This window comes from Drosophila virilis, chromosome 4 (genome assembly GCF_030788295.1).
Source record: "Drosophila virilis strain 15010-1051.87 chromosome 4, Dvir_AGI_RSII-ME, whole genome shotgun sequence".
Classification (NCBI taxonomy): domain Eukaryota; kingdom Metazoa; phylum Arthropoda; class Insecta; order Diptera; family Drosophilidae; genus Drosophila; species Drosophila virilis.
In genome coordinates, this window is record NC_091546.1 from 8,818,179 (window position 1) to 8,832,119 (window position 13,941).

Genomic DNA, 13,941 nt, shown 5'->3' on the forward strand with positions numbered 1-13,941 from the left:
AACCGAAATAATTGCTAGAGAATTAAAAAAACCCTATCCATAGAGCAAACACATCATTTTTTTATTTACTCTATTAGTCTAAGTTAATACATTTTATATAAGATTATTAGCCAGTGGCTATACCTAATGCGATTCCTCCAATGAATGAGGTTATAAAAATATGGAGGTCATTTATTTTCGGTCCTTCTTCATCTCCAATATATTTTGCGTACCACTTCCTCACTTTTATTGTTTTTCCTTTAATTTTATCTTCTGCTTTGTCAAGTTTGCGATCCAAATACCTTTCCGTCTGAAAAGAAGAAGATAAATAAAAACTATTAATTAATCTGACAACATTATTCTTGATCAAAATTCATGTGAAATATCCTATATAGAAATGGGTCAATATTTCCCATCCCATCGGTCAGAGCTCAACCTATTTTACTGAGGTTTCGCCCTTTGTTCATGGCTGACAAAAAACAGACACGCATGTATGGAAACGCTATATCGACAAATTTATAATTGAAATAATATTTTGAAGATAGTAAGGTTTACCTTATCCAACCAATTTGTATCGTGGGGTGATATTGAAGATTCTACCTTTTCAGCTATTTTGTCCACACTTCTCGATAATTTCGGCCAGTCGATTTTAATAAATCCTTCTTGGTGAGCAATTTCCATTAAAATAATACTTCCGCCAATAGCAAACGCAGCAAACTTTCCAAATTTGATTGTTGTGTACCCGGTTACCCTATGAAAATACATAAGCATAGAAATTAAATGAACAGTGAGGTTTTTTCACCATTGCCTAGGATAATATAATTTTCTATTGAAATATGAACGTTAACGACAACGATAAACAAGCGACAGAAAGGCAGCGACAGCTTCTACGTCGACATTGACTGCATGCTGGAAAGCAGGCCAAACGTGGAGTTCCCTTGATGGTGGTGCTTGTAAGAAGACACCAATTTGAGGATGTCAGTGGGTGACGACCTCGCCTTCGTTGGCGTCCTTACTCCTGAGTAGGCTAAGGTCAAGAAACCGAGTGTCATGCAGACTTTGAAGAAATAAGATGCTTTTGGCGGCATAAACGCAGCTTTGCGCTATTTTTTGAAACGAATACGCTTATACTTGTACAAGTATAAATTTAACGGTCATGATTCCGCAATCTCACATGACCGCTATCAAGAATGGTAAACAGCTTAGACTTCTTAAAGGTGATTGTCGGCACAACCGATGCGAGCGACTAACAGAACATAAGAATTACAGAGTCACAGTTGGGCGAGTCAAACTATAGGCCCAAACTACGTCCCCCCTCAGCTAACTGGTGGTCGTCCTTGTGTCTCTGCAATGCTGCTTCTAGTTCGGTCGATGTCTGACGATGATTGGCCATGATAGGAGCTTTTGGATGAGCACTTTGTGTCCATGGATTTAGGCATTAATCGGAGATTAAAGCTAGATACCGCCAAGGTTGGGAAAAATCTGATATTTAGTTAAATAGAGCCTGGTTTTGGCATTTATAGACATTTTTATACTGTAGCGAAAACTGGTGCATGCATGTATGGAAGGAAGCCAATGTTTGTAAAAATAGTCCGGGATATTTTCTAGTCGAAATGTATTTCCCAAACAATGACATCACAGCTAAAAGTATAGCAGTTGTTTCATGCGGCGTTCGTTTTGTATGTATAAGATTTCTTCTTATTTCTGAGGTGTGACTCAATTGATAACATTGAGTCGATTTTGTTTTCGTTTACAATAATTTGCAAAAAGGAATTCAAAACGCATACCCTGTACACACATACACACCCACATACATATGTATGTATGCTGACATAAGTTTATATACTAGACAAAATGTATATAGGTAAAAAAGTAATTGTTGAAAATTCCTGTACATACCATCCCGAAGATACTCCAATTATTATCTGTGAGTAAGCTGAACGGCTACTAATGTCGCCTAATATTCCTTTTAAAAACTTTGATGCTCCTTCCATCGTAATGTACTTAACAAATAGTTGTTCACTCAGAGATTCGGTTAGTGATGAACATAAACATTAGAACATTGTTAAGATATTCGTCGATATTGAAAATCGATATATTCTAACATTATCGCTTACAGTTGAGTTCAGTTACCACCGCTAAGGAACTAATGCAGTAATGTTTCTTGAATTCTCGATTAGGATATAAAAAATCAATTTTCGACAGCGAATGGTATGTATAGGGACTAATATATTTAAAACTTATTAGGAAATTAAATTTCAATGGCAAAATGGCAAATGTTTAAATATCGATAACATTAAAATATCGATTGCCAGCAGCATCAATGGCAGCATCATTGGTGGCAGCTAATCTGTAAGTTGTCTGCAATTTTAACCTATACGCGTGTTCCGTGCGTCAAAACGTACCTATACGTTAATGTCCATGTTTCGATGCCCTTTGAAAAATCTCGCTCTCCAATTTTTAAATTTATTGTTATGAAATAACATTAGCTTGATTAAAATATGTCATTTTATATTGCAATTAAAGTAATGATCTTAAATAACATAGCTGTTTATGGTTTTTCTACACTTATCCGTATTTTAAGCCTATGGCCTAGCCGGTAGGACTCCACTACAAGCGATAACTTGCAATACTTATCGAATCACATTAAGATTTAATAATATGGAATAAGAGGTAATAAAATGTCATTCTTTGGAAAAGCTTACCAATTGAGAATGGCTTACACTCCATATCAAAACTGTCCATCTGCAACATTCCTTAACTCCTCTTCTTCTGTTAATGCCCACATGCGAACACGACTGTTGTTCGATTGCATAGCATCCAACTATGGCCTATATCTATATAGGATATTTGAGGACAGCCTGATCAGATGTATGATGGTGATGCGATATTGGTTTCGATGTTTAAGTTGAAACGCTGTGAAATTTTGATCCTCCGTTTCCCAAATTGTTGATTAGATATCTAAGTTGAATATTTAATGCAAACTTTAACTTCCTTTCTCCAATTTGCAGGTCATATGTCCTCAGTCAATGAGTAAACATGAGAATCTCTAAGAAAATATTTTACAAAGACTAATTCTATTATTAGTGTGGTTTCAAATTTAATTTTGCGCACTATTCGGCGCCCTACCGCGACTTAAAAAAATAATTATACATATCAGCATGTAAAATATCCCTATGAACCGATTATATTAATAATTTGACCGCAGCGTTGATGGGTAATTGATTGAATATATATATAGATAAAACGTGGAGTTATATATATATGGTAAACTTAAATTTAAACGTCAGAAAATTATAGCTAACAATAAATGTGTTAAAATCTAAAAATAATAAAGAACTCTTTAATTAAGGTTTTACAAATGTATGTCATACTTATTGAAATACAAAGTGTAAGAAATCGTAAGCATGGACAAGTATCGATAACGAAAAAATACCACTACAGGTCGACTCGTTTTTTTGTATTAATTCCATATGTTTCTATGTGAAATCATAGTTTTATATTCTTTCATTGTGAGCTACCGTTGTTTTGATTTTTTTAAAGGAGAAAGTTAAATTTACGGAAGTAATGTAAGTGTATAATATTTTGTGTGTTTACACATATGTGAAGGTGTAAATACAAATAAAGAATTACATTACGATAATGTGAGAAAGTTGTACGCCGTTAGCAAAAATGAATTTGCAATATATATATACCACAATATATATGTACATACGAATACATATATAGATATATATATATATATATATATATATATATATATATATATATTATATGCATATGTATGTATGTAATAATTGTAATGTTTTAACATGCACACAAACTTAACTGAGATAATTCGATCTTAGGAATTTTGCATGTCATTTGTGGTATATAGCATCAGTGCATTTCATTTTATTTGTGTGAAAATGTGCATTAAGATTTTATGCATATACAAACATTTATAATTTTGTGTTTGTAAGTACATAAACTCGATGAAATTCAATTAAACGTGTGTCTTTATTCGTATACCATATTGAGGAGTCACAAGTGTATTGCCTAAAGAAAATATTTTAATAATCCAATTAAGCAAAATATGTTTAGGCCTTGTCTCCTCCCATGAAAAAAAAAAAATATGGCATGAATATAAAAAGTTGCGAACAACTTCGTTTAAACAAAGAACAAGGGAGAGTATTTCAGCCAGACGTGCCCAGCTTTGGGGCATTCTGAAACTGGCTCTGAGCTGCCTCAAAAACACATGTGTATGTAGATAAGCTATCCCCAGACTCTTGGCAGTCGATGCGACTTGCCAAATATTAACGACGTGCGGCTCCTCGACGGTAGCGGGCCCGGGTTCACTGGCCAAAGGCTGCCTGGTCAGTACTATTGCATCGTATTATCTGGTGACCAGTGCCCATTTTTGTTGCTTATCATTTACTTATATTAAATACTTCCACTTTCCAAACAGCGACGTCCTTGTTCATGCCTATATCCTACGGATTTCTGCTTGGTTCCGCTCCGCTTGTTAATAACTTATCAGGAATATGATGCTGGCGACCACAGCGCATATTGCCAGACACACAGTCGACGCCAATGCAGGTTTATTGTTTAATTTTGACCTCCACTTCTCGATGGGACTTGGGTTTTTTCCGATTGGCAGGCTCAAAAGTGTCTGATATATATACTATATGATGTCGAGTGACGGCGATGCAGCTGGTCCGCGGCTTGCTTTGCGTACTTGGTGCCGTTTATGACACGAGGTGGGTGATTTAATTGGGAGCTGCAGTGTGCCTGGCAGACAACTATTGTTCCTGGGCGCATGTGTTGACAATATGAATCCGTGACAATTTGTCCTATGGCAGAAAAATTTATTTTATTAGAAGAAAGAAAGGAGTTACAAATAAAATAATGAAATACTAAATATATAGAGTGTGTAGACAGGTTTAAGAGATTGTGATGGGCGATCAAGGGGCAAGCTATAGCCCCTTTTAATACTCATAGCTAGGTATGATTAGAGAGTTCCCGTAGGTATCCTGAAGGCAACGATTTTATTGGTGGTAGAGAAAGTTAATTATCACTGCTTCATTCGAGCATTGTTCAGCGGTAGTTTCCATACCCTGAACCCATTGAAAATGTTTAAAAAGTGCATAATGTATTTGAACAAATCAAAATACAAATTGTAACAGGTAGAATGTATATATAATCTTGCATCAAACCGAGTCGATCTAGCCATGTGCGTCTATCAGCATGTATGAACGCAAGGATCTTAGAAACTTTAAGAGCTAGAGACTTGAAATTTTAGCTGTAGGTTTCCTAGTCCAGTCGCAGACTCGATCTGTTTCCGATAATCAATAATTTACTCCGTTTCCAAGCAATCGATATCGAAAAATATGTATCAAGTATCTTTCAAAGTATACCTTTCACCACCTGCCCGCTACCACCGAAAAGCTACAAATCAAGTTAATAACCCAACTTATATTGCCCACCAACTTAAGCCACAAGTTTAATGCAATTGACTTCTTGATAATACACGAATTTTCAATGGTACAATAAGATACTGTCGAAAATTTCATGAAAATCGGTTACGAAACACGATTTTGCGGCACCAGCGCAAATTGCAAGAATTTCTGTATACATGTATATACACACATTCATGCGCGTCTGCTTCGAATTCAGCAACAGCATTGCAATTGCGATTGCATTGTTTTCTGTGCTACTATTTTAATTCGTTTTTTTTTTGCACATTGAGGATTTGATTTACAAGTTTTACCGGTGTTAGTTATGCCGCTCCGTCTCGGCCGCCAGAGCCCCGTTTTTGGGTATGCCGCCGGAGCGATAGGGATATATTAGACAGTCCGCGGCCTTGTGTACCCTTAGGCCCTGTTGTAAAATCCACTATTTTTCTGTATGCTGTAAACCAGCAGCATCTTGTGACGGGTATCTGTAAAGAAGGCGCGTCCACACCGCGAAAAGTGCCGAATAGAAGGCGCTCTTCTGCTTGGCTTCCTCTTGAGAAAATTGCACACATCCGAGATATTTCTTAAAAGCTGCTGCGGCGACTCCATGGTCAATGTCCATTGTATATTGAGCATTGCAGAGAAAATTAGTATAGGTTTCCTGGTCCTCTTGTTTTAGACTGCTTTGTTTGCGTTCTCGCCCGTGGATCTCGAATTGTACCGCTTGATGGTCGCTGAATGTAAATTGTGTGCGTGTGTTTTTTTTTGTTTTGTATTCTGTTTAATTACAATTAAATTAAATACAGTAGTATAATACGTTTATTTGTATTATGTCTATTGTAGTTGGGCAATGCATAGGGAATAGGTAGCGTGGATTACCTCGAAACGCCGCAAACCATTGTTTCACAGGCATGTTTTTGCTACCTTATCTTCCTCTGTTCTTGCTCTTCGCCACTTCGTTTAGCGGGACCATCCCTTAGATCACAAGTGCCACTTCTTCTGATATCGTTCGGAAGGCGTAGCTGGCCCGCAGAGCTCTTAGGCGATATATTGCGTTAACGCCTCGGCTATAGCTATGAACATGGGGGACGCGTACATTACTACCGCTTTGTTGTATGAGAAGACGGTGTCGCTGCTGTTAAGATCCACATATGTTAAGCATAATACTATATCGAGTTCGAAAAAATTTTGCTGGTTCTGGTTTCATCGGCCCCAAGTCTCGAATCTGACATCCATTTGATGAACCTTGTGTCGTTTGAACTACAGGTATAACAAGGGGAATAAACTAAATATGGATGAGAGCAGATGAGTCAAGAATGATTAAGGAAAAATATTTTCTCTAACACCAATTATCCGCTCCCGCATATATATCTCTCTTTTATAGTGTAAAGTCACAATTTCAATCTATTCAAAAAGCCGACTGCAACGAACTTACGTGTTGCAAATAAACTTGTGTCCTAATTTTTCTGAGCCAAGAAAATAACATCTATTTCGATGCAAGCATATTTCATTTGATTACAAATACCCCAATATTTTTAGAACGCGTCTGGCGTAACTCTCTTCATTTGATTCTCTTCTCTAAAATAAATGTATATAAGCAAGCATAAGAGAAAATTAAACTTATAAAGTTACCAAATATCAAGTTGCGCTAGTCAAGGTTGTGCGCTAGGGAATACCCCTAACCTTCTTCTGCGAATGCAAGACGCAGCTAACGTGCTGCGCACGGCTTACGTATTAATGAGCAAAGAGATAGTAAGTAGCGTTTTAAAAAATTGGTTTAAAAACAAATTTTGTTTTCATCCGTGTCGAACGCGTAACCACTTTCAGTAAAGCGAACTTCTTGCCATCGCCTTACACCTTACAGCCATTTACCTAATAATATCATAGCCAAAAAATCAGAGAGTAAGTCTGTCATCAGAGTCTGTAACAATTTTGATAGGTGCGTTTTACCTCATATACATATTCCCCGATTTTCTCATACAAAATATTATATAATATACAATATTGGGCTATTATTAGGCTATTTATTTAATATTTCGCTGAAATGTTTTGCCATTCCGTAAATGTGTATGAACTAGTTCACGCCGTCCAATCGTGAACATTTTTGTGGTTTAACATTATTTTTAATATAATAATTATATACAAGTTCTTAAAAATAACTGCGATTTGTGAAAAATAATATTTTGCGGTTCTCTTTAATAGTTTAAGCCTAATATAAATTTAAAGTTTTATCTGCATTAAAAAAGTTCCATGTTGCTTTTTATATTTTTGTTGTACAATATTTTTGTGTGTAAAATCAATCATAAGTACACATGAGTATTTATATCGTGCACATATGCCCTTTTTAACAGAGTATTTTTTTAAATGGTTTGAACTTGGCGTGTAACTTGGACCACCCTGTGATAACCATATACAAAATTATGTACATGTGTATGTGTGTATATGCAACCTTGACAACTAGTATGGTAGTTTGGTAAGCGGGGTTGAGTACAGAAGGTGAAGTTAAGAAACCAATAAAAATTGATATTTAAATCATCATTCACACAAAAGTTTATAATTAATGATTTAAATATACACATACAAAACACTGGATCGTATGTGACACAACTAACGTAAATAAGTGAAGTCCCGTAGCTGACGCCATTTTGTATTTACATATTTGGAATACAAAGTAAAATTATTGTAAATGGAACTTGGGAAAAAAAGGTAACACACGTTTAAAAAAAATGTATATATATTAGGCTTTATAAATACAGATTAATTAAATTATGCCAGTAGCTTCACCTTTTAGCACTAGGGGATGTACATACATACATATGTATAAAAATCATGTTCAATTAATTACGTACATATGGCTGCGTCTTGCACTTATGATTACTAAATTTAAATATGTATATATATATATACAAATATGTTTATTATGCACTTTTGTATATCTATGTTCGTGTATATTTTCATACAACTTCGTATGTACATACATATGGATTAAGTGCAGTAATTTAGTTGTGCACATACATACATACATTTATGTACATATGTATGTATGTAAAATATTGTGTATGCTGCCGTTTTAGTATGTAAATTTTGTTTTTGTTGTATGTGATTGTTAACATGTATTTTCGACTCATTTCAGGTATAAGGGTGGTCGGACACCTTCAGTTAGGTCAAGTGATAGGCGACGTCCTCAAAGTTTTTCAACATCATCTACACTCTCCCCGCGGGTTGTGTTATCTCGTTTGGAACCCAGAGATTTTGAACGCCTACGATTATCGTACAAAGTTGCTATTGACCAAAGGAGATCTCGAAGCTGCCGTGGCATGAACATGGGTCAAAAAATTAGTGGCGGCGTTAAAACAGTTAACCGTAATGATTCTCAGGCAACGTTTAAACCAATTATACCAAGAGAATTGCAAGCCGATTTCCTTAAACCTGCTCGGATCGATATTTTGCTGGATATGCCACCCGCAAACCGAGAGGTTCAACTAAAGCATTCGTGGAACTCTGAAGACAGATCTTTAAACATATTTGTTAAAGAAGACGATAAATTGACATTTCACCGACATCCTGTTGCGCAAAGTACTGACTGCATTCGCGGAAAAGTTGGTCTTACAAAAGGATTACATGTATGGGAAATTTATTGGCCAACAAGGCAAAGGGGTACCCATGCCGTAGTTGGTGTAGCATCAGCCGATGCTCCGCTGCACTCTGTAGGTTACCAGAGTTTGGTGGGATCTACCGAGCAAAGCTGGGGCTGGGACTTGGGCAGAAACAAATTGTATCATGACTCAAAAAATTCAGCTGGTATCACATATCCGGCAATTTTAAAGAATGATGAAGCTTTTTTGGTTCCAGACAAGTTCTTGGTTGCTTTAGATATGGACGAGGGCACTTTAAGCTTTATTGTTGACCAGCAATATCTTGGTATTGCGTTTAAAGGCCTCAAAGGAAAGAAGCTGTATCCCGTAGTTTCTGCTGTATGGGGTCACTGCGAGATAACGATGCGTTATATCGGTGGATTAGATCGTAAGTACAATTTCACTAAATGCCTAGCTATGTGTATTTTTATTTTAACCACTATTCATATGAAATAATCGATATTGTTTTTGCTGCTTCTTAACGATTCCTTACCTTCGCATTGCCTTCGTGCGTTTTATATTTTGCGGGATAGGAAAGAAGCTGCTTTCCAGTACATATTCGATCAGAGAGTGGGTTGGTGGCCTAGCCATGACACTCGGCATTATCCTGTTGTAAAATCCACGAAAATGGTTGCTCAATTTAAAATAACGCAAATCAATCGATTCATGGCTATGATTAAATCAATTTCGTCCTTTTGCAGTTCGTTATAAAGAAACGAATATTTGGCCATTCAAATCAAACGTTTTTCATTAGTGTCAGCCTGGGCAATCCATGTCGGAATTTTTTCATTTGAATTGTTTGCAATTGAAATCTCAACTGAAGGCAATTTTGAGAACCTTACGCGCTTCTCTAGAACTTAATTATTTTTGCTGATTTCCATATGCTTTCGGATCTTTAAAATACCGATCAACAGATCTGCAGCTACTATTTATTTCATTATTTTATATATCTTTCGGTTGGAAAGTCGTTGAGAAAGTGAAAAAAATCCCATTTAACGCGATCCCAAGACGCTCAAATCTTTGTTTTACCCTTTTTATATCAAAAACAATTGTTTATATTTTTTTTTGTTAATTTTAACATTGTGTGCATCAAAAAGATTGCAATCCCTTTCTTTATTTAAATGACTAACATATTAACAATGTTGTTACTAAATCTTGAGTTTTTCAAAACAGCCTGAAAAGGCTAGGAGTTAATTATACATTGATCACACAATTTTAAACAATGAATAACTGGTTGCTCTTATTTACTTATCCGTCACAAAATATTTCAAAATTCAAATTTAGAGCTATTTATAGTTTCTGGTTCGATCGAGACGCTCAGCCAGAAAGACATTGTTTCAAGAAGAAATAATTATATCTTCATGTGAAGAGTATACAAGCGATGAAAATAACATTTTTATCGATTAATTCTGCACAATTATCTTAAAGATCTCGTTGCCTATCTAACTTATGTATGAAAATTATATACGGCCGTACTTATACATACAAAAATATCAATATTTTCAATAAAAACATTTTCCAACTGATTTTATAAAGCCTGCTGTGAAAACCGACTTAAAATTTACATAACTGCATTTTTTGGTTAAAATGTGTTCATAGCTTTTTTTCTCTTAAATATTTACATCTTAGGGGAGATGATAGACGGATGGTGAAACCCCCAAAACCTCTTACTACAATTGATTTAAAAGAAGTCAATTGGGAGTTTTCTTGTTTTTTTTAGAGTTTTCCTTAGCTATGCGCATATAGTTCATGCCTACAGACGGATGGATAGACAGACAATTATTGCTAGATCGACTCGGCTATTGATAATGACCAAGAAAATGTACTTTAGGGAACCGGAGATGCTTCCTTCTGCCTGTTTCATTAATTTGCATAAAACCATTATAATCGTATTTCGAGTAACAGTCAATTTTCAGTTAGCTTAAGAGCCTGTTACATTAATTTTTTATATTGGCTGGTCGCAGAGATCAACGTTTATTTATTTGATTTCTGTTCATATCTATATAAGCACTTGTTTTCGCTTATATTGATATACACATATATAAATTGATCGCTTTGTATTCATTTTTACAGCCGAACCTTTGCCATTAATGGATCTTTGTCGAAGGTCAATTCGACAGAAAATTGGTCGAGTTAATTTGGAAGATCGCATACAACAACTTCAGCTTCCACAGTCTATGAAAACGTATTTATTGTATAAGAACCGTAGATAATATTTTTAAATCGGGATTATGTAAGTTATCATTTTGCATCTCTGCTGCATGTGATGGGGGAAGTTAAGGTAAATAGTTTTAGTTCGTAATAGTCTTTAAATCAATGTTAGTTTTTGTCGTCAAGGAATAATATAAAAGTATATAATTTTTTAACTATACTTGATATTCGTTTTCCTATTTGTGTTGTAAATTAAGTCGTCGGTATGATTAACACAATATTTAATATAATCACAAACAAATCATTTGCTAAATCTAAATCATGGAAGAAATGTATTTCTCTTTAATTGACATATTATATATAAATATAAATAAATATAAAAATTAAAAAAAAAAAAAAAAAAAACGTCGCAAACCTCGTGGTATATTCAAAAACATAAAACTGTACCATAATATTAGCTATAACATCCATTTTAAATATGTTCTTAGTTTAGCATTTCATTTTTAATGACACCGTGTTCAGATTTATAATTTAATTAATTATAAAATAACAATGTACATACATATATGGGGAAAAACATTTTTAAGACATTCTTTGTGTAAAAAAAATAATTATGTATTCCTCAATTGAGATTTTATTTTGAATCTTGGTCGCATTAAATATTTATAGGATGTGTTAAATACGCATGTACATATGTACTCAATAGGGCGTAATTCCACGGACCTTAGAATAAATGGATAGAAGTCTTTTAACACAAAAAGGTGCAATAATTTAAAAGAAAAACAATTTTTTATATTGCTTACTGAACTGATTTGAAGGAATCTCAAAGAACGCACTGTATTACAAATAATATTCATTATACCGATTAGAGAATTGAATAATACATAGCCATATGTGTGAACATATTCATTGCAGTTAAAGTTTTCTCAATTGAAAGATTGTTTACTAAGTATTATTAAAGTGCTGACATCCATTCTTCTAATAAAAATATCCCAAAATTGTACCATTACGTTCAACCATTTTGAATTAAGCTGGAAACCCTATTAATAATATAACAAAAAAAAAAAAAAAAAAAAAACAACAACAACAAAACGTAACTATTTAATTACTTTTAAGCATTTTCGTTAATAGTTTTGTCATTGTATTTGACAGGGAGCATAATTACGCAACACGATTCATATTATTTACTCTCTCAGTCAACAATATACATTTCTATAATTTTCATGGACACTACTATAGTTTATTCCAATCAACATATGTACTTATTTTATATTTTAGATGATATAAACTTAATTTAAATTTTATGACACTTAATAAAGACTTAATTTCACTAAAAATGTATACAATATTTTAAATTATGTTTCAAGAAAATTCTATATCCATTGCCACGGACTTGTAAACTTTTTAATGTAATAATCCTTAATTTTTTTTTGCTTTTGTTTATTCCTAACAAAAAGGGCGGGCATCTTCAACACCATAACGTATTATTAATCTTTTTGGTAAATAAAGTCAAACAATGCCAAGCTACTGTATCAATATATACCCAGGTTGTTCCTGACGGCAGGGGAAGATGCTACCCGTTTCTGCGGAAAAATGTCGGCCAAGAAAGCACGCTACGGATTGACTACAACGGATCGGAGAGAGGATCGATCGGATAGACAAGGGCACAGTTACAGGTCCCAACCAAGTCATTGTGGGCATAGATGGACTGGCTAATCAGACCAAGGAGTATACCCAGCCCAAGTGGCAAGGTCTTGTTCCACACATCCATTGCGCTCTCGACAGTTATTCGGGGCACCTCTCACCAAAGCGAGGAGCCACGTTGGTTAGTGGCTGCTGCTTGATGTCAGAAGTATTACTATCGTCTGGATATGTAGCTAGCATTGTCCTGGTATTGTATGTAACTGGTCCAAGGACACCACCCTGACGGAATTCAGGCCGTATGGGCCCTCATGCCAGAGCCTGTCTGGAAAAACGGCGTGAGCTACCTTCCCGCAAAGAATGGCTTATCACAGCTTGTCTACTCAAAAGTAGTCAAGATCAAGGACCGCATGGAAAAAGAACCTGGCATAGTTGCGAGGTAAGTGATTGGCGGGGCACCTCAACAGACCAAGCATTTAATGGAAGTCCAAATCCATCCAGTACTTTTATATTGAGGAACGTAGGAAGTAGACTAGCAGTGGGATCTCGTCTGGACACCACTCCGATCTCAGATAAAGCTCTAGGATTTTCCAAGTGGCCTAGGCTATTCCTGCGGCTGGTTGGACTCTGGCCATCGGCCCTGCTTCCTCCGTATTCAGGCATATGTCCACCATGCCTACTCCATGATCAACGCAGTGCTGTTGCTGCAACTCCTACCGTCGCCTTCTGGTATACTCGTGGGTTCGACCTGATTCCAAGTATGACCCTTCACTTCCTTCTCCCTTTTCTTTCTGTTCGGGTGCCGAGCAAGCGCTCCCTTTACCTGACGTGGGAAGTTTTCTTTCGGCTCTTCGCTTATCCCAGGCCCAAAGGCTGATGTCATCGACGTCTCCAGGACCAGATCGGCGTCACCGCAATACATTGTGATATCCACTGCATACAGGTAACCCATTCCTAGGATGACGAGATCTATCATGGAGAGCATAACAAGCATCGGTATGCTGATCACTTAGTCCGCTAGGCCAACATCTGACTACAAGGCCCTCCCTACTTCCAGGGTGAAATCATCTGCCAGATGAATGCGTGACTGCACATATTGC

The 13,941-nt window shown here is 35.8% G+C and overlaps 3 protein-coding genes across 4 annotated transcripts; 2 read left to right on the forward strand and 1 right to left on the reverse strand.

The window, feature by feature from the left end:
* Nucleotides 1–38: 38 nt before the first annotated feature.
* On the reverse strand, nucleotides 39–2,039 carry LOC6627381 (FUN14 domain-containing protein 1B). Its single transcript, XM_002052365.4, has 3 exons — nucleotides 1,879–2,039; nucleotides 535–730; nucleotides 39–289 (listed from the first exon to the last, which is right to left on the reverse strand). The coding sequence occupies exons 1-3, from the start codon at nucleotides 1,971–1,973 to the stop codon at nucleotides 107–109; spliced, it is 474 nt and encodes a 157-aa protein (XP_002052401.1). The 5' UTR covers nucleotides 1,974–2,039; the 3' UTR covers nucleotides 39–106.
* A 1,395-nt stretch (nucleotides 2,040–3,434) lies between these two features.
* On the forward strand, nucleotides 3,435–11,605 carry gus (splA/ryanodine receptor domain and SOCS box containing gustavus). Of its 2 annotated transcripts, none has more exons than XM_015173201.3 (3): nucleotides 3,435–3,548; nucleotides 8,548–9,437; nucleotides 11,123–11,605. In XM_015173201.3, coding segments are annotated over exons 1-3 (1,032 nt in total). In that variant the 5' UTR covers nucleotides 3,435–3,546; the 3' UTR covers nucleotides 11,263–11,605. The 2 variants fall into 2 exon arrangements, with proteins under 2 accessions (XP_015028687.1, XP_002052400.1); XM_002052364.4 differs by lacking the exon at nucleotides 3,435–3,548 and adding an exon at nucleotides 7,854–8,120.
* Nucleotides 11,606–13,151: 1,546 nt separating this feature from the next.
* On the forward strand, nucleotides 13,152–13,718 carry LOC26531422 (uncharacterized). The gene is made up of 2 exons (XM_015173446.3): nucleotides 13,152–13,280; nucleotides 13,343–13,718. The coding sequence occupies exons 1-2, from the start codon at nucleotides 13,153–13,155 to the stop codon at nucleotides 13,716–13,718; spliced, it is 504 nt and encodes a 167-aa protein (XP_015028932.1). The 5' UTR covers nucleotide 13,152.
* Nucleotides 13,719–13,941: the final 223 nt, after the last annotated feature.

What these genes read in the sequence shown, in the direction of transcription:
- LOC6627381 (XM_002052365.4), bottom strand. Translation starts at nt 1,973, where the DNA reads ATGGAAGGAGCATCAAAGTTTTTAAAAGGAATATTAGGCGACATTAGT. An exon ending in ATTGGAGTATCTTCGGGATG is followed by an intron (nt 731 to 1,878) that starts GTATGTACAGGA and finishes GTATTTTCATAG; the next exon opens with GGTAACCGGGTACACAACAA. An exon ending in ATACAAATTGGTTGGATAAG is followed by an intron (nt 290 to 534) that starts GTAAACCTTACT and finishes TCTTCTTTTCAG; the next exon opens with ACGGAAAGGTATTTGGATCG.
- gus (XM_002052364.4), top strand. Translation starts at nt 8,101, where the DNA reads ATGGAACTTGGGAAAAAAAG. An exon ending in ATGGAACTTGGGAAAAAAAG is followed by an intron (nt 8,121 to 8,547) that starts GTAACACACGTT and finishes GACTCATTTCAG; the next exon opens with GTATAAGGGTGGTCGGACAC. An exon ending in TTATATCGGTGGATTAGATC is followed by an intron (nt 9,438 to 11,122) that starts GTAAGTACAATT and finishes TCATTTTTACAG; the next exon opens with CCGAACCTTTGCCATTAATG.
- LOC26531422 (XM_015173446.3), top strand. Translation starts at nt 13,153, where the DNA reads ATGCCAGAGCCTGTCTGGAAAAACGGCGTGAGCTACCTTCCCGCAAAG. An exon ending in GAACCTGGCATAGTTGCGAG is followed by an intron (nt 13,281 to 13,342) that starts GTAAGTGATTGG and finishes AAATCCATCCAG; the next exon opens with TACTTTTATATTGAGGAACG.